The 21,525-nt window shown below is 44.6% G+C and overlaps 1 protein-coding gene across 50 annotated transcripts in view; it reads left to right on the forward strand.

Annotated features, from left to right (window-relative positions):
- The first annotated feature begins 3,336 nt into the window (after positions 1–3,336).
- PCBP2 (poly(rC) binding protein 2) overlaps positions 3,337–21,525 on the forward strand; it is a 30,112-nt gene continuing 11,923 nt past the window's right edge. For 2 of the 50 annotated variants that reach the window (XM_015430694.4, XM_045365359.3), the window contains exons 1-13: positions 3,337–3,612; positions 5,963–6,107; positions 6,586–6,609; positions 6,700–6,732; positions 7,145–7,261; positions 10,551–10,682; positions 12,306–12,434; positions 13,814–13,888; positions 16,084–16,176; positions 17,258–17,299; positions 18,520–18,592; positions 19,106–19,144; positions 20,083–20,138. In XM_015430694.4, the coding sequence (XP_015286180.1) occupies positions 6,039–6,107; positions 6,586–6,609; positions 6,700–6,732; positions 7,145–7,261; positions 10,551–10,682; positions 12,306–12,434; positions 13,814–13,888; positions 16,084–16,176; positions 17,258–17,299; positions 18,520–18,592; positions 19,106–19,144; positions 20,083–20,138 (882 nt within the window). In that variant the 5' untranslated portion in view covers positions 3,337–3,612; positions 5,963–6,038. Of the gene's footprint in view, positions 4,212–5,962; positions 6,108–6,585; positions 6,610–6,699; positions 6,733–7,144; positions 7,262–10,550; positions 10,683–12,305; positions 12,435–13,800; positions 13,889–16,083; positions 16,177–17,257; positions 17,300–18,519; positions 18,593–19,105; positions 19,145–20,082; positions 20,139–21,525 lie in introns of all 50 variants that reach the window. The other 48 variants (XM_015430695.4, XM_074006999.1, XM_065524310.2 and 45 more) reach the window with 34 other exon arrangements.

The raw sequence follows: 21,525 nt of genomic DNA on the forward strand, positions 1-21,525 counted from the left end.
TGGCTCAAGCCTGTAATCCCAGCACTTTGGGAGGCCGAGACAGGTGGATCACGAGGTCAGGAGATCGAGACCATCCTGGCTAACACGGAGAAACCCCATCTCTACTAAAAAAATACAAAAAACTAGCCGGGCGAGGTGGCGGGCGCCTGTAGTCCCAGCTACTCAGGAGGCTGAGGCGGGAGAATGGCGTGAACCTGGGAGGTGGAGCTTGCAGTGAGCTGAGATCCGGCCACTGCACTCCAGCCTGGGCAACAGAGCCAGACTCCATCTCAAAAAAAAAAAAAAAAAAAGAAAATTAAAAATACTTCCTAATATTATCATTCAGATAATGTTTGAATTTTCTTTTCTTTTTTTGAGACAGAGTCTCACTCTGTCACCAGGCTGGAGTGCAGTGGCTGGATCTCGGCTCACTGCAACCTCCGCCTCCCAGGTTCAAGCCATTCTCCCGCCTCAGCCTCCTGAGTAGCTGAGACTACCGGCGCATGTCACCATGCCCGGCTAATTTTTGTATTTTTAGTAGAGACAGGGTTTCACCATGTTGGCCAGGATGGTCTTGATCTCCTGACCTTGTGATCCCCCTGCCTCGGCCTCCCAAAGTGCTGGGATTATAGGCGTGAGCCACTGCTCCCAACTAATGTTTGAATTTTCTCACTTGTTCCTTAAATGTCTTATGCAGCAACTTTTTTTTTTTTAAACCAAGATCCAGGCGGGGCGCAGTGGCTCACGCCTGTAATCCCAGCACTTTGGGAGGCTGAGGCAGGCGGATCACGAGGTCAGGAGTTTGAGACCAACCTGGCCAACATGGTGAAACCCCGTCTCTACTAAAAATACAAAAAATTAGCCGGGCTTGGTGGCAGGTGCCTGTAATCCCAGCTACTCAGGAGGCTGAGGCAGGAGAATCACTTGAACTCGGAAGGCGGAGGTAGCAGTGAGCTGAGACGGTGCCACTGTACTCCAGCCTGGGCAACAAAGCGAGACTCCGTCTCAAAAAAAAAAAAAAAAAAAAAAAGAAAAAAACCCAGGATCCAAGCAAGAGCTACATATTATATTTGGTTGTTATTGCCTTAAACATTTTTAAATTCCTGCTTTTGTTTCATTTATTTACTAATTAAGAGATGGGTCTTGCTCTGTCACCCAGACTAGAGTACAGTGGTGCCATCTTAACACACTGCAGCCTTGAATTCCTGGACTCAAGTGATCCTCTCACCTTAGCCTCTTGAGTAGCTGGGACTATACAGATGCATACTACCATGTTCAACTAAATCTTTTTTTTTTGAGACGGGGTTTCGCTCTTGTTGCCCAGGCTGGAGTGCAATGGCACCATCTTTGCTTACCATAAACTCTGCCTCCTGGGTTCAAGTGATTTTTCTGCCTCAGCTTCCAGAGTAGCTGGGATTACAGGCATGCGCCACCACACCTGGCCAATTTTGCATTTTTAGTAGAGATGTTGGTCGGGCTGGTCTTGAACTCCTGACCTCAAGTGATCCATGTGCCTCGGCCTCCCAAATTGCTAGGATTACAGGTGTGAGTCACCGCACCCGGCCAATTTTTTTCTTTTTTTGTATTCTATTGCTTTTTTGACAAGACTGGCTAGCTGTCTTGTGGAATGTTCTGGATTTGCAAAATATCTCCTTGCGTTGTATCAAATTTCCTATAAATTGCAAATCAGATCTAATGGCTTGATTAGATTAAGATTAAGCACTTTTGGCAAGAATATTTAATAGATGATGTGGTGTACTTCTTGTTGCATTTTTCCAAGGACCACACGGTGTCAAAGTTGTCCTACTATGAGTGATGCAGTTTGATCATTTATGTACTTGGGTAAGGTGGTAACTGCTAGATCTCTCCATTTGAAGTTGCTTTTAAAAAATTTGTTATTTTTGCTACTGGGTAGGCTGAGGCAGGAGAATCGCTTGAACCCAGGAGGTAGAGGTTGCAGTGAGCCATGATTATGCCATTGGACTCCAGCCTGGGCAACAAGAGCGAAACTCCGTCTCAAAAAAAAAAAAAAAAAAAAAAAAAAAAATGTTATTTTTGAGACAGGCTGCAGTGCAGTGGCCATCATCATGGCTCACTGTAGCCGAGAACAGCAGGGCTTAAGTAATCCTTCCACCTCAGCCTCCCAAATAGCTAGGACCACAGGTGTGTGCCACCACAGCAGCGAATTTTTGTATTTTTAGTAGAGATGGTATCTTAAACTCCTGAGCTCAAGCGATCTGCCTGCCTCAGCCTCCCAACCACTACCCCTGGCCCATTTGAAGTTACTTAAAAAAAAAAAAAAAAAGAAAAATATTTGCAAATTTGTGTGGTGATACTTGGTGTCATGATAATATCCTGTTCCCTAACAACCTTTCTCAAAATTTTAATGATTGATACACTTGCCTGAATCAATTATTTCATTCTGGGTTGCAGAATGGTGACTTTTCAACTCCCATTCCTTCTATTTCTTTCATTCCTTCTACATTTATTCATGGAACTCTTTAAAAAAGAGCTTTCCCTTATCAGTTACAGATAAACTACACACAGTTCTTCCTAAAAGGAAAGTTAAATGCTTAATTCTTTCCTTTTAAGAGTAAGGCGTTGGGCCGGGCGCGGTGGCTCAAGCCTGTAATCCCAGCACTTTGGGAGGCTGAGACGGGCGGATCACGAGGTCAGGAGATCGAGACCATCCTGGCTAACACAGTGAAACCCCGTCTCTACTAAAAATACAAAAAACTAGCCGGGCGAGGTGGCGGGCGCCTGTAGTCCCAGCTACTCGGGAGGCTGAGGCAGGAGAATGGCGTAAACCCGAGAGGCAGAGCTTGCAGTGAGCTGAGATCCGGCCACTGCACTCCAGCCCTAGCGGCAGAGCGAGACTCTGGCTCAAAAAAAAAAAAAAAAAAAAGAGTAAGGCGTTGATACAAGGGTCACCTCAAACGTGGAAAGTTAGTTTTCTTTCCTTTTCTTTTCTGAGTATTCCTGTAGATTACTAGGATTTCTTCATCCTTTCTTATTCTCTTTCCACCCATCCTTTTCTCTACTCTCCACTTCTTGATCCATGGCGACTGCTCCGTCTCCGCACTAACGCCTGAACTTTCCAGTCAGTCCACTAGGGGCCACTGGTTTCCTTCCCGCCCCCACGCTTCCTCTCTATCGCAGTTCGCCGCTTGCTAGCAGCCGTTGTCTCGCTGGTGCTTACGCTGTCCAAGGAGCCACTCTAGGCTTTTGGGAGGCCGTCTGCATTGCGTGGGGAAGGTTTGGACGACGCAATCGCCTCGCCGGCCCCCGGGGCGGTTAGCGCTTCCGGGGTCGAAGGGTGCGCGGGGTTGAAAGCAGGCCGCTCCGCCCCGTCCCCCTCCCAGACCAGCAGAGGCAGCAGCCGGAGCAGCCGCAGCCTGCGCCCTCTCCCGCCCGCCCGCCCTCCGCCCGCCCGCCCGCCCTCCGCCGCCCTCCACCCGCCCCGGGGTCTCTTTCCCCCTTCCTCCTCCTCCTCCTCCACCCCCCCCTTCCTCCTCCGCCCGCCCGCGGGGCCCCCCTCGCCTTCCCGCCCGCCCCTATTGTTCCGCCCCCGGCCTCCCGCCCTTCCCCTTCCCGCCCGCTCCCCTTTTCCCCTCAGTCGCCTCGCGCCTGCAGGTAAGCCTAAAAATTTCCCCTGCGCCCCCAACTATGGCTACCATTTCCACTTTCGTCTTCTTTCTTAGCCGGCTCGGGTCCTAGTCACGAGCCCCGGTCTCGCGTAGTCCCGCGTGAGCGCTTACCACCTCACTGTGCCTGGCCGGTCATTCACGCGAGGCCGTGGCTCTGGCGCGGCCTAGTAGGCCTCGCGCAAGGCCTATTTCCCCCCTCCCCCCGCCTTTTCCCGGTGGCGGCTGCGCAGGAGTCAGGGAGGGCGCGCGCGCGGTAGGGGGGGCGGCGGTGGATTTGTTGGTTGTGGGGGGTTGGGGGAGGCGATGGCCGGCTTGCTGGTCGGGCGGGTGAGCGCGGCTCCCCGCGGGGGTCAGGCGCTGGCGCAGCCACACGAGGAGGCGCTACTAGTCCGGCCCCTCCCCCTGTATCGCAGCGCCCCCCCCCGACCGAACCGTTTATTTTTCCCCCCTCTTCTAGTCAAGGGAAGGGGGGGCTTTTTTTCTTAAGTGGAAAATGCTTGGATGACCGAGGGGAGAGTGGGCTGCGGAGTTGAAGAAAGGGTAGACGGGCTCCCAGTTGCCGAGTTAATCAGGACGTTTCTCCGGGTAACGAATTTTTAAATTACAAAATGCCTGCCGGTGTAAACCCAGACCGAGCTATTTATGGAAGGGGTATTGGACAGCAGTATTAGCAGCTGGATTGCTGGAATGGGGTACATTTATCTTGACCTAGTCAGGAGGGAAATTTGACAGATTTCTTGAGTTGTTTAGATGGTTTGGAGTTAAAAATGCATCTTTGTACTTTACCTCGAGAAATGGCTTCAAATAGGTTTCCTCTTTTTTTTTTTTTTTTTGCCTTTTCGAAGTTGCGTTATTGTGATATTTGTAAAGGGCTTCTTATTACATCTGCAAGGGGATAAGGAATTAAACTGCCAGATTTTTACCATACCTTATTAAAAAAAGAAAGTCATTCTTACAGACCTAACGCTTCTTCCCCCACCAAGCACTATTTTTCCTTGAGTGAAAAGTATTGAATTCTGGGATTTTGCCAGCAATTAATTGTATTCTGAAAAAGGGGAAATGATGTGCTTTGGGGATGCACTTATATAATCACTTACATTCTTGGAGTAGCCAGAGGACAGTTTGCCATATACAGAATGGTGTGACAGCCACTTAAGCACCTAAGATATTTAGGGTATGGGCTTTGTGTTAGAGGAAAGTTAACACAGTGACTGGTTTTGTGAAGGAGGGAATCTAGCTGTGGGAGGAGAGAGATGACATGTTGAGTTTTAAAAGGATGGATACTTAAAATGTCATTGGGGACATTCTACAACTTGGGAGACGTCCTTTTTAAAGCTGTCACGATTAGGTGCTAAAGAAGGTATTGAAGGCAAAGGCATACCCAAAACCAAATTTTCTTTCTACACGTAACTAGTTATTCTAAAGCAGAAATGTTAGGAACAATATTAGGAATTGTTTCATAGGTGGGAAAAGGGCCATCCTGTATAGGAAAGGTACACTGCTGTTGTTCCTAAAAACAAAAATAAAATTTTAGGAATGCCAGTTTTATTTTGGTTGTTTTCTTTGGAAGGAAATTTAAGATTTAACAGACTTGAAATAAAAACGGATGGTAGACACAAAAGCAAGGAAGACATCTCAAATCTGAGTAACGAGTTGGAAGGAGGAATAGGAGAAAAGGACTCAAGTGTACTTAATGTATTGAGTCATTTTCTAAAGGGGAATATGGAACCCCAGCCCGCATGGAAGTCATCTCAGATAATGTCTTTTCAGTGAGGATGTTGATCTAAATCTTTTAGAAATCATTTGGTGTTAGCCATCAGCATTTGAAATTTATAATGTGGGATATATCTCAATTTCGTTATCTAGAAATTGCTACTACGAAGAAAATTTACATGTGTTCTCTCTAGTTTTCAACTTAAACTGCTCCCCAGCGGGGAGACAAAAGGTCATTTGCCCTCACTGTAGTTAGTTGGAAGTTTGCTCTCATAATTTCCAGGTGTTTCTGAATTCTTTGAAGCTTTTTCTGCTGAAGGACAAGTGGTGCACGTTCAGCAGTTCCCTTAGAACCATTGCCAATTGAAGGAACCTTCTTCATCCCGAGAGTCAGCGGAAACCCTATCATTAATGAGAGGAACTGGAAAATTGCCTTCTATACTCTGTAACAGAACCTGAACTGTATATTTTGTCATGCAGTTGTGCTTGGTGTGTATATAAGTCTGACATACTGTCATTTAAGGAAAAATGTAAAGTAGAAAATATTGATAAAGTGAAAATAATTTGGGAAATAATAATCCTGTTGTTTTACTCCTCTGATTTTGGTCATGTTTGCATTTTAGTTTTTGGCTTTCACTCCCTACCAGTGACCAAAGACTTGACCACTCAAAAGTCCAGCTCCCCAGAACACTGCTCGACATGGACACCGGTGTGATTGAAGGTGGATTAAATGTCACTCTCACCATCCGGCTACTTATGCATGGAAAGGTATGCTCCAGCTTGGGAAATTGGGTCATAGTAACTGCTAGGGGAGGGGCCAGGAAGAACAGACATGCATCTTGGAGCTCATCAGATTAGCACTGTGGGGCATCTGGCTTTAGCACATTTCCCTAATGGAGTAGATGTGAGTGTAGTGGGAAAATGGACAGACTTGACTAGGAAGCTCCACTGAGCAGGAAAGGCTTAATTAGAGGCTGGAGCCAAAAACTGTCTCATACTTGGATGGTAAGGTTTTTCTCATGGAGGTTGCTTATAGTAAGTCTACTCCCCCCAATAAATCTTCAAATCTTTCCATTCCTTTGGGGTAATAATTAGCATAGATAGCAGTCTGTCAGCTGGACAGTTAAAATTCCTTTTCGTGGTGAATACTTCATTAGAACATGTAGAGAAAGGAAAAATAAAATATATTTTTAAAAAGAAATACTTTGGGATTTCCTCTTACTGATGTTAGTTTTCTGCATTGCAGGAAGTTGGCAGTATCATCGGAAAGGTAAGATAATTTCATTTCAACTTTAATTACCATTTAGTTGTTCTGGATTGAAATAGCAGTTGGAGCTCATGCTTGACTTTTCCTTTACAGAAAGGAGAATCAGTTAAGAAGATGCGCGAGGAGGTAAGTTATGAAAGACTTTGAGATTGTTAACTTTGGGAAGTAACAAAACCTTTAAAACAAGTGAAAATTCTTTTTCAGAAATTAGGGAGGAAAGTCTCAATAAGGGAAATACGTATTTTTTTCCAGCCTGGTTATTTGTAATGACAATCTGGGAAGTGTATTTTTTTTTTTCCCTATTCGGGAAGTGTGGTTTTGACAAGTCATAGAATTCGTTCAAGACTTAAGGCAGCTGCTCTAGGCTATATTTGAGGATAGACATGGAGCAGCAGTGTTGGAATGATGCTGACTTTGCGTTGCATCAGGATCGTGTACATTGGCAGTTCCTTGTCCCTTTTACAAGGGACTGTAGATCCTGTACATACTCAGATCTTATTGTCTCTTTAACTTCTTTTGGCTCTTGTTTCCTATCTAGAGTGGTGCACGTATCAACATCTCAGAAGGGAATTGTCCTGAGAGAATTATCACTTTGGCTGGACCCACTAATGCCATCTTCAAAGCCTTTGCTATGATCATTGACAAACTGGAAGAGGTTTGTTGTCTCCCACTCCCTCATTCTTCGTTTTTAAGTGCTTCCAGAGAGCTTGTTGATTTTCTAAGAGCTTTTTAAATTTAAGGACAAACTGGACCATGAGACTCCGTAAATGGGTCCTTAGCTTCCTGTAGCCTGCCACAAAATTCAACCATTTGTAGGTAAAAAAGAGTCATTTGAGGCTGGGCGCGGTGGCTTGTGCCTGTAATCCCAGCACTTTTGGGAGGCTGAGGCGGGCACATCACGAGGTCAGGAGTTAAGAGACCAACATAGTGAAACCTCGTCTCTACTGAAAATACAAAAATTAGCCAGGCATGGTGGTGTGCGCCTGAAATCCCAGCTACTCGGGAGGCTGAGATAGGAGAAACACTTGAACCCAGGAGGTGGAGGTTGTGGTGAGCTGAGATTGCACCACTGCACTCCAGTCTGGGCAACATCTCAAAAAAAAAAGTCACTTGAATCATCAAAACAGTTTGAGTTTTGCCACGGACTTAATGTAAATAATTTGCATGAAAAGCATCTGTTGAAAGTATGCCATTGCTTTGGTAAAAGGCTTGAGTATATACCCAACTGATACGGTTTACCTGATGTTATAAACACAAACAATCTTGCAATCCTGATGCTCTTAGGTTAAAAAGTCAATCTGTTAACATTGTATCAAAAAGTTGCTCCTAGGTTGAAAAGTCAATCTGCTAACACTGTGTCAAAATTACACTTGTTGGGAAGAGACCTAGGTTATCAGAATTGAAATGCTCAACAGCAGAGGTTTTATCAAGAGGAAGTTTTTCCCCCGCCAACCTTCAGAGGCTGAGCTATTGTCCTGGGTCTTGTATTCAGTCCCTCTCTCTCCCCCTTCTGCAGTAATGCAGCTAATTGTGCAATTGATAGGCAGAGGAGTGCTGCTTCCTTGGTGGTTGGTACTTAAACAGTGCCTGACATCTTATCTTTGCCAAGATTAGAAATGTTATCTTTTGACCCCCAGGGTCCAGAACTAGAAGTTCTAGAAGTCCAGAACTCATGGTTTAAAAAACACGTTTTAATTCTTGTTCAAGTTCAAGAATAAATTTGAACTAGTTCTTTTTTATACATCATAGTATTTATTTATTTATTTTTTCTTTTTAGGCAGAGTTGTGCTCTTGTCATCCAGGCTAGAGTGCAGTGGTATACCTGTAGCTCACTGTATCCTCCCAGGCTCAAGTGATCCTTCTGCCTTAGGTTCCTGAGTAACTGGGCCTACAGGTGCATGCCACCCTGCCTGGATAACTTTTTAAAAACCTTTTCTTGTAGAGATGGGGGCTTGTTTTGTTTCCCAGGCTGGTCTCAAACTCCTGGCCTCAAGTGGTCCTCCTGTCTCGCCTCCCAAAGTGTTGGGATCACAGAGGTGAGCCACCATGCCCAGCATGGACTATTTTTTTTTGTTTTTTGAGACAGGGTCTTGCTCTGTTACCCAGGCTGAAGTACAGTTGTGTTACCTTGGCTCATTGCAGCCTCAATTTCCTGTACTCAAGTAGTCATCCCACCTAAGCCTCCCCAGTAGCTGGGACCACAGGCACAAACCACCATGTCTGGCTAGTTTTCATGGGTTTTGTAGAGACTGAGTCTTCCTGTGTTGCCCAGGCTCATCTTGAACTCCTGGGCTCAAGCAATCCTCCTGTCTCAGCCTCCCAAAGTGCTGGGATTACAGGCACTAGCCACCAGGCCAGGCCTTTATTTTATTTAAAAAAAAAAAAAAAATTGTAAGCTAGAATATGAACTGTTTATTTCTTAACCAAGGAATAAACATGTCCTTGTCTTTAGAGATCTTAACTGCTTAAGCAGTTTCCAGGTCTTTAGTTATCAGCCTAGAGATTAGGCTAGTAAGTGATATTTAAACCAGTTAATCTTCAGAAGGCTAAATTTAACTAGATTAAAACCATGACTTTTTGGATGCAGCATGTGTTTATGGGAAAGAGTATAGGCTTTGAACTAATACAGTCAAATCTACGGGTTTGTTTATTTTGTTTTGTTGAGATGGAGTTTCCTCGTCACCCAGGCTGGAGTGCAATGGCGTGTTTCCGGCTCATTGCAACCTCTGACTCCTGGGTTCAAGCAATTCTCCTGCCTCAGCCTCCCGAGTAGCTGGGATTACGGGCGCTCACCACTATGCCCGGCTAATTTTTGTATTTTTAGTAGAGATGGGGCTTCACCGTGTTGGCCAGGCTGGTCTCAGACTCCTGACCTCAGGTGATCCACCTGCCTTGACCTCCCGAAGTGCTGGGATTACAGGCGTGAACCACTGTGCCCTGCCTGTTTTTAGTTTTCTAACAGGGTAGAGTTGGTGTAAGTAGGGTTGTATTGTTTTATATCTACCTTTTTTGGTTTTTGTTTTGTTTTGAGATGGAGTCTGATTCTGTTGCCCAGTCTGGAGTGCAGTGGTGTATTCTCAGCTCACAGCAGCCTCTTCCTCCTGAATTCAATTCTCCTGAGTAGCCTGGACTACAGGTGCATGCCACCACACCCAGCTAGTTTTTGTATTTTTGTAGAGACGGGCATTCACCATGTTGGCCATGCTGGTCTTGAACTGCTGACCTCAGGTGATCCGCCCACCTCGGCCTTCCAAAGTGCTGGGATTACCAGTGTGAGCCACTGTGCCTGGCCTGTTTTATATTTTTTCTTAATATTTGATTTGATTTAAATTTATTTATTTATTTTTTTTGAGATATTCTCACTCTGTTGCCTAGGCTAGAGTGCAGTGGCACAATCTTGGCTCACTGCAACTTTGCTTCCTGGGTTCAAGTGATTCTCCTGTGTCAGCCTCCTGAGTAGCTGGGATTACAGGTACCAGCCACCATGCTCGGCTAATTTTTGTATTTTTAGTAGAGATGGGATCTCACTGGCCAGGCTGGTCTTGAACTCACTGACCTGAAATGATCCACCTGCTTCAGCTTCTCAAAGTGCTGGGATCACAAGCATGAACTACCGTGCCTGGCAGTATTTGATTTAATTTTGATATCACCTTTTTCCCCCATTGCCTGGCCAATGTAACTGCAAAATAGATTATCACTTTTATCCCTACCAAGTACATTTCTTCAGGGTGAAGGAAAATATATTTATGGCTAATTCTGAGGAATTTTTTCAAGAGCTTTTATCGGTACATCAGAAATAGTTTGAGAGGGGCATGGTATTGGAACTTTTGTCTACGGTGGGTTATGACCTCACAAGTCCTTACGAGATCAAGGGTAAGTGGTTCTTTACTGGCAGTTATTGGTTTCCAGGGATCTGCTTATCCTGGTGTTCTTTCTTTCTGTAGGACATAAGCAGCTCTATGACCAATAGCACAGCTGCCAGTAGACCCCCGGTCACCCTGAGGCTGGTGGTCCCTGCAAGTCAGTGTGGCTCTCTCATTGGAAAAGGTGGTTGCAAGATCAAGGAAATACGAGAGGTTAGTGACTTTTGTGCTCCTTTTAGAAATGTTAAGTATTTGTTCCAACTTGACTCTTTGTATGGCTAGGAAAAGTTAGCAGTGAGATGAAAATTTTTGTTGAATTAACAGTTCTAGAGGATTACAATGTGATTGTACTGAAAACTATCTTGCAATATAATTATTTTGCATAATTCATAAATTGTAGTAAATCAGAACATGAGAAAGTTAATCAGAATTTCCAACTATTACATATAACATTTTTTTTCTTTTTTGGCAACTTTTCCATGAGGCTACATAGTTCTTTTTCATGTCTCAAGGGATGAGTTTGCAGTAGTAGCAACAGTTTTTCTATTTTTTAATTTTAATTTTTATTATTATTATTTTTTACGTGGTCTCACTCTGTCTCCCCAGGCTGGAGTGCAGTGGTGCAGTCATGGCTCACTGCAGGAAAACAATGACCTTCCCAGCCTCAGGTGATCCTCCCATCTCAGCCTCCTGAGGAGCTGGGACTGCAGGCTCCTGCCACCACATCCAGATTTCTGTATTTTTTTGTAGAAAAGGTGGTTTGCCATGTGGCCCAGACTGGTTTCGAACTCCTGAGCTCGAGCAATCCACCCACCTCAGTCTCCCAGTGTTGATACTACAGGCTTGAGCCAGCACACCTGCTTGCCTACAATGTCATTTTTCTTGACCAGGCTTATAAACAGCAAGGAGAAAAATAGGAAGATGTATTGGGAAATAGATGTAATTCTACTTTTTTTTTTTTTTTTGAGACGGGGTCTCACTGTCACACAGGATGAAGTGCAGCGCATAATCATGATCATGGCTTACTGCTGCCTCGACTTCCTAGGCTCATGTGACCCTCCTACCTCAAGCTTCCTGAGTAGCTGTGACCATAGGCCTACTCCACAATGCCCGGCTAATTTTTTTAATTTTTTAATTTTTATTTTTTATGGAGACAGGTCTCACTGTTTTGCTCAGGCTGGTCTCCAACTCCTGAACCTCAGTGATTTGACTGCCTTGGTCTCCCAAAGTGCTCGGATTACAGGTGTGAGCCACCGTGCATGGCCCCTACTTCCTGTTTAACTGTGGAAGTTACATTGAATTGTGGAAGATTTTAATTGTATTTAGATGTTACTGAATGTGTTGGAATGAAACTCGAATGGCTGCTTGAGTTTTTGGGAGTGTATTGTACATGGCATGACAACAGAGATCTTCATTTTGCTAATTGCTGTATTCCAAGCACTTGTCCTGGTACCTGGCACATGAATGGCCTTGATGTAAATATTTATTCAGTAAGATAATGAAAGGTGGGTGATACTTGGTGGGGCTTTTGCTTTGCCCAGAGGAACTATCATTAGTTGAGAGGAAACTATTTAGAAGGACCTTTTGCTTGAGAGTAGGTTAAATTTAGGCTGTTATTGAGGCTTATTCTTGTCTTTCAGTGGCTAATTTATTTTTAACTCTAATTTGTTAAACAGTTCTATGTGGAATAAGGGAAGAGTGGGACAAAGAACAAAAAGGGAAGATTGGAAATGGATGGATATCCATTAGAGTTTTAGACTCTGAAATTGCTGTTGGGAGGAATTGGAAAAGCATGAGCTGTTTTTCTCTGATTTTGAATTTCTTTTTACTCCAAAGAGTACAGGGGCTCAGGTCCAGGTGGCAGGGGATATGCTACCCAACTCAACTGAGCGGGCCATCACTATTGCTGGCATTCCGCAATCCATCATTGAGTGTGTCAAACAGATCTGCGTGGTCATGTTGGAGGTAAGCCCTCAGGCTCATGCTGAGAATGGGGGGAGGGCCATTCTGGGGACAGAGGGACTGATCTATATTTAGTAAGACTAGAATTAAGTGAAGCTGTTAAGGCTTCCAGTGGGGGTGGGGGTAAAAGGTTCCCTGAGTTCATATTTTCCTTCCCCTAGCTTTGACTTTTCTTATGGTCTGTGAGCAAAAATAGAAACTGCTAAGCAGCAGTGATCTTTGGTTCACAGCAGTTGTGTACCAGAGTCAGAGGGGGAAGATGCACTGCATGGACTGAGGGGGCCACAGATGTATTTGGGTTCCTGAGTAGCTGAGTTATTACATTTTGAATTGCTGTATTTTGGTTACATGGAAATTGGACATGTTCTTTAACAACTTGTCACTTTGTAGGAGGGTATTCAAAGTGTTATAAAGAGTAGAAAAACGTATGTATGATGATGTTTCCGAATGACTAATGAGGTCCTCATTATATACTATTATTCTATTAAAAGACTAGCAAAATTCAGGAAAATTAAGCCTTTTCAGATTTGTGATACGGAGTCGGTTTCATTGGTGAGAAATGAAACTGGAATTTTTTCTTTCTTTTTTTATTGTGTGTGCGTGTGTGTGTGTGTGCGTGTGATGGGTTCACTCTGTCACCCAGGCTGGAGTGCAGTGGCGCGATATTGGCTCACTGTAAACTCTGCCTACCAGGCTTAAGCGATTCTGTCACCTGTCTCCCCAGTAGCTTGGTCTACAGGCATGCGCCACCACACCTGGCTAATTTTTAAAATTTTTTGTAGAGATGGGATTTTGTCATGTTGCCCAGGCTGGTCTTGAACTCCTGAGCTCAAGCCATCCACCCGCCTCAGCCTTCCAGAGTACTGGGATTACTAGCATGAGCCGATGCACCCGGCCTGGAAACTGGATTTTCAAGTCGAGATTAGAAAAAGCTTGATTGGGCCTTTGAACTATTTATAGTGTGTCTGTATTACTTTGGACATAACACTTGAGTATTTTACTTCCAATTTTGGCTTTATTTCCTATTCAGGCCAAAAAAAATTGTGAGATACTAAAAATTACCAACTAAAATGTATGTGTTCAACAGTTTTTCATGTTCATTAAATTTATCTAAAATTTTGGAAATAGTGCCGAAGATTATTACATGGACATCTCCCTTGATGAAAATTAGTTTCAATTGTGTAGTCCTTGGACTTACTGCATTAAAGGCAAATAACGTTTAGTAGATGATTTGAGATTAGATCTAGCCAGAGACAATTTGGTAGGTAAAGGGATGGAAATAGTTTTTAATTTAACTGACCTGTGTGAGCTAAAGCCACACAGCTGAAGCAGCTTTGAAACCTTATCTCTTTTTGTTTTTTTCCCCTCTGACTCTCTCCCAGTCCCCCCCGAAGGGCGTGACCATCCCGTACCGGCCCAAGCCGTCCAGCTCTCCGGTCATCTTTGCAGGTGGTCAGGTAAGAAAATTCTTATTGATGGGCTAGAATGAACAGAGATTATATATGAAATGTCAACTTTGCCAGCATCACACCAAGCCACTCTGCATGCTTGCTGAAACCTATACTCTGGCCATAGTTTGACCTGCTTTTAGTTTTATTTTTTGTACTGGAGAAAGCTGAATGCCTTAATTTTTAGCAGGCAATGGAAGTTTTGTAGGCACTCGGAAGAGGTAACTTACTTGGTTACTTAAGGTGGGTTGGGTTAGAATATAAGAGTTGAATTGCCTTACTGTCTCTACTTCTCTCCCTGTCCCCACCCCATCCATGTTTTATGTGTGTGGGGTGATATTTAGAGGTCTAAATAAATAAAAGGTAGCAAAGAATCGGACCTCTGAAGGAGATTCTGGATGGTGGTCTCAAAATTTGGGGGTCCTGAATTTGAGTGTCCTACAAACTTCCCCTTCCCTCCACCTCACCTCCCCTACTCCTACCCCTTCACTCCCAAACTCCAGTGTGTTGTCCCCTAGGCTCTTAACCTCATAAACACTGGTTTGAACCCACATGGCATAACTGAAATCAGCTGGGGTAAGAGTTCAGTGTGCAAGAATAGAAGGGGGTGAGCGTGTTGGACTGTGGTGCTGTGACATTTCGTGTTAGAGTAAGAACACCAAAGCACCACCATGGCCTCTCTCTGCTCCTTCCTCATCAACCTAAACTCTTGATCTTTGGCACATGGACTATTCTGAAGTTAGATTATTATGACAGAAGCATTGATGAGGACTTAGTCCTATGCTCTGATTGTATTTGAGGAGTAGGTAGGTCAGGTTTTAAAATAGAGTCGGCCCTTTGTGGGTTCCACCTTCAGCCTACCTCAGATCAAAAGTATTCAGGGAAAAAAATGGGTGGTTGCATCTGTACTGAACATGTACAGGCTTTGTCTTGTCATTAAACAATACAGTATAACAAATATTTACATAGCATTTACATTGTATTAGATATTATAAGTAATGTAGAGATGATTATATGGGAGGATATGCTTAGGTTATATGCAAGTACTACACCATTTTATGTAAAAGATTTGAGTATCCATGGATATTTGTTTCTATGGGGGGGATCCTAGGACTAATCTCCCACCGATAACCTAGGGACAACTGTATTGGGATTCAGGTTGAAATAGTGACTGATTTTGGTAGCTGCCTGAGCAAGTGCATTGCTCAAAACCTTTTCCCACTTGGGGTTGGTCTGTTATAAGCATATTTAGTTAACTAGTTCCATCTTATTTGTGTTTGATCTGGGAGCCATTTAGAGGGCAAGCATAAACTTGGGAGTCCATCTCATTCACATTCTGTTGAATTGGCATAAAAATGAACAAGTTTTTAGGGATTTAGTTTGTTGTGTAGTTATGAGAGTTTTCACAGGAAGGCCGGTTATGTCACAGTGTTAACCTGGAGTCAGTTTAGTACCTTACTTTTAGACAAGTACAAACTGGTTTGGTCAAAGGGCTCTCAGTCTAGTTAGAGTTGGGCAGGATAAGCAAAGACCCAGAGTCAGTGTAGCCAGAAGGGGTTAGCCTTAGTTTTTCCTTCCCAGGAACTCCAGGTTCCTGCTCTTCTGGATTCTCCCACTCCCCCTTCGGAATATAGAGTCCCATACTGGGTGGCAGCAATCCTCTGTACTTAAAATTCTTCCTTCACTTCCTTTTTTTCCCCCTCCCCATCACACCTCCCCCTTCATACCTCTTTGCTTCCCTACCCTCCCTCCCTTCCTCCCTCCCTTCCCTTTATTTAGTTGATGGACCACCGTCTAAAAACTTGCAGTTTCTTCTATGAGTGGCCCTATCATGGATCGTTCCCACAGGCCTTTTTAAATATACCATGTCCACAGATGGACCTGTGTCTTTTGTTCCTTTGTGGCAAAGTGGGCTCTGTAGGGGTTCAACTTAATCCCACACACTGACCAGGAGCTGGGGTCAGCTCTGTTGCCCCATCCCTTCATTCTTACTGAAAATAGCCCAATTGTGCAGTGTGAAATCTGCCACTAGGTAACTTTTTTTTTTTTTAATTCACTGATTACAGCTCGTTTCAAATTGTGTCTGAGCTCCTTTTTAAAGGAAAAAGGAAAAAAATAAACAACTTTTTTTGTGTGAATTTCATGCTGGTGACAAGGTGCCGGATTGACAGCCCTGGAGACTGAAATCCTCTATTTATCCACAGGACAGGTACAGCACAGGCAGCGACAGTGCGAGCTTTCCCCACACCACCCCGTCCATGTGCCTCAACCCTGACCTGGAGGGACCACCTCTAGAGGTGAGAGGGGATGTTCAGTCTCCAAGGCTCACTCAATCCTTCCGCCTCAGCCGAGACTGCCAACACACGGGGGGCCAGTGGCGCTGGTGATTTTTGGTGCTGTGGACACCACCTGTCCACGGGGACCTGGACTGACCCCCCCAACCTCATTTCACCCAGGCCGCGTAGCCCACCAGATGGTAACACCAACTTTTTTTTTTTTTTTTTTTAATTTTTTTTTGTTCAACCCCTCTTCCCCTCTCCCACTCCTCCCACCCCATTTTCACCTTCCTTCCACCCCCACCTGGGTGTACTTTTGGGGGTACTGGCCACTGTGATGTGAGAAGCTTCACATCCTGTTAACCAGCCACTCCTTCCTTCCCCTCCCTCCCCGTTCCCTTTTCCTTTCCTCCTGTTCCCTACCCCATTGCCCTGAAGACCCAGCTCCCTTTTTGGGAGGTTATGTTGTGGGGGGAGGAGGGCATAGTGGGAGCTGCAAGTGCGTATGGAGGGGAGGTGGGAGAAGACAGGAGTTAGAACACAGTGGTTTTTGTTTACCTGTGATCAGCTCCCTAGTGTTAGGGACTCAGCTAGCATCCAGTGTTCTTAAGGTCTTCAGGCAGATAGAAAAATAAGTTGGAGAAAGGGAAGTGTTTCAAAACATGCCATGTAGGTTTGTGCAGATAGAGATCTTCCACATCACCACAATTGGTAGAAGGGTGGGGGTGGTGAGGGAAGAGATCATTATTCCTCCTAGGCTATCTTGTATACAGCGAGGAAGAGTGGGGCTTGGTCAATCGAGGCATTGCTAATCTCACTTCCCACATTTTCATTAAGAAACAGTTATGTATATTTTGCCTTTGATTGCAGGGAACTTGGCTATCTTTATAGGATCCCTGGAACAAAGTCATATTTAGGTTTCAAAGAGGGCCAATTTGGGTCTGACTGTATTCGTGAGATTCCATCTACTGCCTCAATCTCTGGCCTCCCCCATTCTGTAGTTCAACTCTGGCTTCCTGGCTAGTTGAAATGTCTTTTTCTCCCCCACTGGGTGGCTGTCCGTGATTGGTTTTTAATAGGAACTGTTTTCCTCCTTTTGTAGGCCTATACCATTCAAGGACAGTATGCCATTCCACAGCCAGATGTAAGTTTTGTTTTCACTTCTGTTTTGAAAAGCTCCCTCTCCCATCCAAAATTGTCTCACTCCTTTCTCCCAAATAGCCAGAAGTGAGTTGGGTCTTCAGCATTTGCAATATTAAGTTGTTTTCTTCACAAGGTCAATCCCATATTTCAGCCCTTTAATCAGGGTAATGCCTTGTTTGCCTTTTAACATTTAACCCCTGAAATTCAGCATATTAGCTTCTCCTTTCCCCCTGTGTTTCAGATTACCCTGGTTCTAAAAGGGAAATGTTCCGTGGTATACTGTGATTTGTTATCTCAGGGCACAGTTTAAATTGACATTGGGACTGTACTTCCTTGCATGCAGTTCTCTTTTCCATGAGGGTAGTGGGAGGTTTGCCTTTGGGAACTCCTCAATCTGAGATGACAATATCAAAAGTATTTGGAGGGATGGGGAAGGGGCTTATGTTACACAGAGAAGGATAGGAACCTGAACATTTCAGAATTCAACTCAAACCTTTCTTGCTGCTAAAACCTATTTAAAAGTGCTGGTATTTAGACTTCGGGCATTTTTTTTCTGCACTTTTATTCTTACTAACGTTTCCAGGTGCTGAGCATTAGGCTTGGGAAATTGAGTTTCAGTCTTGGTTAGTGGTAGGCCCCAGGAGAGAGAGAAGTAGATGTGAAGAAGGATTATTTTATGACAGGACAGTTTATATAGATGAATAAAAATAGCTGTAGTAGTCAGTGGTGGCGGTGATGGGACTAAACCCAGTACGGTTTCTACACCTCTCCTCCTCGCAGTCTCCCTGCCCCCCTCATCTCCTTCCCTCTCCCCAATACTGATGAAACCCTGCATGGTGTGTTTTCCCTAGCACCACTGCACAGTTTGTTTACCTAGCCTGTCTGTGCTTGTTCCTGCGGCAACTGTTGCAATGGCTGCAAACTACCTTCATTAAGTAGCTCCCAAGGGGATGGTCGTTGGGCAAGTGCTGTTGCTTTTCTATTCGCACACCCAAAAGGCATTCATTCTATTCTTCCAGGCACCCTTTCTATTTCTAACCCTTACCCATCATATTCTGCCAATCCCCAGGATTGCGATGCAAGCCCCATCCCTACCCTCTGTTGTAGTTTGAGTAGTAGAGTCAATTTTGGGGATCAGGACCTGCATTTTCAAATTTGAATGTGCTTGAGCCCTGGCTTTTTTAAATCTTCTAATGCCAACCTCCTGTTTCCTCCTTGCAGTTGACCAAGCTGCACCAGTTGGCAATGCAACAGTCTCATTTTCCCATGACGCATGGCAACACCGGATTCAGTGGTATGCATACCTCAGTGTTTATTTCTGTAAGGTGTAGTGCAAGAGAGAGGCCAGTCCCAAGGTCTCAGCTTGACATCTGTTTAAAACAAACTTCGTTATCCAGCATCCTGCTGGTTTAAACTTGCCTGTCTACTATGGCTAAGCCCAAGGAGGTAATGTGTTTGTTAACGTGGTTTTCATTTGGGGTCAGTTATTCTAAAAGAAAAAAAAAAAGCCCTGGAAGGTTTGGGGGTGAGGTTTGGGGATGCTTGTCAGGCAAAGGGTAGGCTGATATTTCTTTGAGGCCATCCTGACTGCTGCCCCCTTGATCTGATCAGCACCCCCTTTCTCTCCACCAGCAATTCACAGGCTTGGGTAGAGACCATCCATTTGTGCCAAATTGTGTAGTGTTTTTTTGTTTTTGTTTTTGTTTTTGTTTTATTTCTGTTTTTGGGGCTTTTCTGTATAAGGAATAACTTGTCCGATAGGGTTAGGATGAGACCACCAAACTCATTTTCACTTGTATCTTAACAGGCATTGAATCCAGCTCTCCAGAGGTGAAAGGCTATTGGGGTAATGATTAAAAAAAAAAAAATCTGTAGTATTCTACTGTTATATTAATAAACTGGTGGGAGTCTTGTTTCACTGCCCATGAACCATACCAGCAACATGCACATGGCAGAGAGGAGCTGAGAGAGCGAAGGGGTGGGCCTGGTGCCCCCGAGGGTCCCTTGATGGATCTGGCCAACCCCCTTCTAAAAATGATGAGACCAGCAGCCATAGTTGAGATCAGGACTAAGCTTGAGTATTAGCCAGCTGGCCTGGTTCAGTCCAGGTGTTGTTAAAGATGGGTATGGGTATTTGCTGATGGGATTTTTTTTTTTCTTTCTTTTTCTTTGGAAAACAAAATGAAAGCCAGAACAAAATTACTGAACAAAAGACAGGGACTAAATCTGGAGAAATGAAGTCCCCTCACCTGACTGCCATTTCATTCTATCTGACCTTCCAGTCTAGGTTAGGAGGATAGGGGGTGGAGGGCCTTAATCTGATACAGGTATATTTAAAACAACTCTGCATGTGTGCCAAAAGTCCATGGTACCCATTAACAGGCATAATATTGGCACTGGTGCTAGTGAGCATCAGGTGAGATGCAGTTTGGAACACAACAGCAGGATAGGGGTAGAAGTACAGAAGGACTTGTTTAGACATTGGTCCTCTTTGAGGATACCATACTCCCTTGCCCTTGCTTCCATCCCCCGTCCCTAATAGGCTGGGCTTTGCAGGAAATGGCATGAAATCAGCTCTTCTGAGTGTACAGAAGAACCTTTCGAGCATTATTTCTACACCCTTCTCCCCCCTCTTTCCTCTTTGGAGGCTTCCAAGTTAGTGATGAATCCCAACAGCCAATGATGCTGGGTTTCCAGTTTATTTCCTTCTGTTAGTTTAATGTGCAAGTCAGTGGGGTTTTGAATGCTGTGCATTGAATTTGCTTGCTCTCTTCTGTCTTTTAGCAGGTTTGGATGCATCTGCTCAGACTACTTCTCATGAACTCACCATTCCAAATGATGTAAGTGTAGTTAGGTTGTGTAGGATGAAAATGAGAAAATTGACTTTAAAGAAATAGATGTCGTTTCAGCAGTGTCCTGCTACCTTTTTTTTTTTTTTTTTTTTTTTTTTTCCGAGACAGAGTTTCACTCTTCTTACCCATGCTTGAGTGCAATGGCGTGATCTACTCGCTGTAACCTCTGTCTCTGGGTTCAACCGATTCTCCTGCCTCAGCCTCCCGAGTAGCTGGGATTACAGGCATGTGCCACCACCTCTGGCTAATTTTGTATTTTTAGTAGAGATGGGGTTTCTCCATGTTGGTCAGGCTGGTCTCGCACTCCCGAGCTCAGGTGAACTGCCCGTTGTGGCCTCCCAAAGTGCTGGGATTACAGGCGTGAGCCCCTGCACTTGGCCTACATGTCCTGCTACTTTTAAGCCCTAAGGAAAGAAACTGGGAATTTTATAATTTTATCTTTATTTTTGTTTTTGTTCTTCATACCCCAAGAATGGAAAATGGGAATTTTGAGATACAAAAATAAGTTGATTATAGTATGTAGAATTGTGATGACAGCTATGATAGAATTATTGTGTGAGGTATGACAAGACAGCAGTAACTTTTTGTTGACAATAGAAATTCCTAGCTGGACGCAGTGGCTCACGCCTGTAATCCTAGCACTTTGGGAGGCCGAGGTGGGCTTATCACCTGAGCTTGGAAGTTCAAGACCAGCCTCACTACCATGGAGAAACCCATCTCTACTAAAAATGCAAAAAGCTGGGCATGGTGGCACATCTCTGTAATTCCGGCTATTTGGGAGGCTAAGGTAGGAGAATCGCTTTAACCTGGGAGGTGGAGGATGTGGTGAGCCGAGGTAGTGCCGTTGCACTCCAGCCTGGGCAACAAGAGTGAAACTCTCATCTCAAGAAAAAAAAAAAGGGGAAAGAAATTCCTGTCCATTTGCTGCCTTTTTTTTTTCTTTTAAGACGGCGTCTTGCTCTTGCTCTGTTTCCCAGGCTTGGCTCACTGCAACCTCCGCCTCTTGGGTTCAGGTGATTCTCCTGCCTCAGCCTCCCGAGTAGCTGGGACTACAGGTGTGTGCCACCATGTCCAGCTGATTTTTGTTTTTTTGTTTTTTGTTTTTTTTTTTTTTTTTGAGACGGAGTCTCGCTCTGTTGCCCAGGCTGGACTGCAGTGGCCGGATCTCAGCTCACTGCAAGCTCCGCCTCCCGGGTTTACGCCATTCTCCTGCCTCAGCCTCCCGAGCAGCTGGGACTACAGGCGCCCGCCACCTCGCCCGGCTAGATTTTTGTATTTTTTAGTAGAGACGGGGTTTCACCGTGTTAGCCAGGATGGTCTCGATCTTCTCCTGACCTCGTGATCCGCCCGTCTCGGCCTCCCAAAGTGCTGGGAT

Source organism: Macaca fascicularis, chromosome 11 (assembly GCF_037993035.2).
Source record: "Macaca fascicularis isolate 582-1 chromosome 11, T2T-MFA8v1.1".
In the NCBI taxonomy this organism is placed as follows: Eukaryota; Metazoa; Chordata; class Mammalia; order Primates; family Cercopithecidae; genus Macaca; species Macaca fascicularis.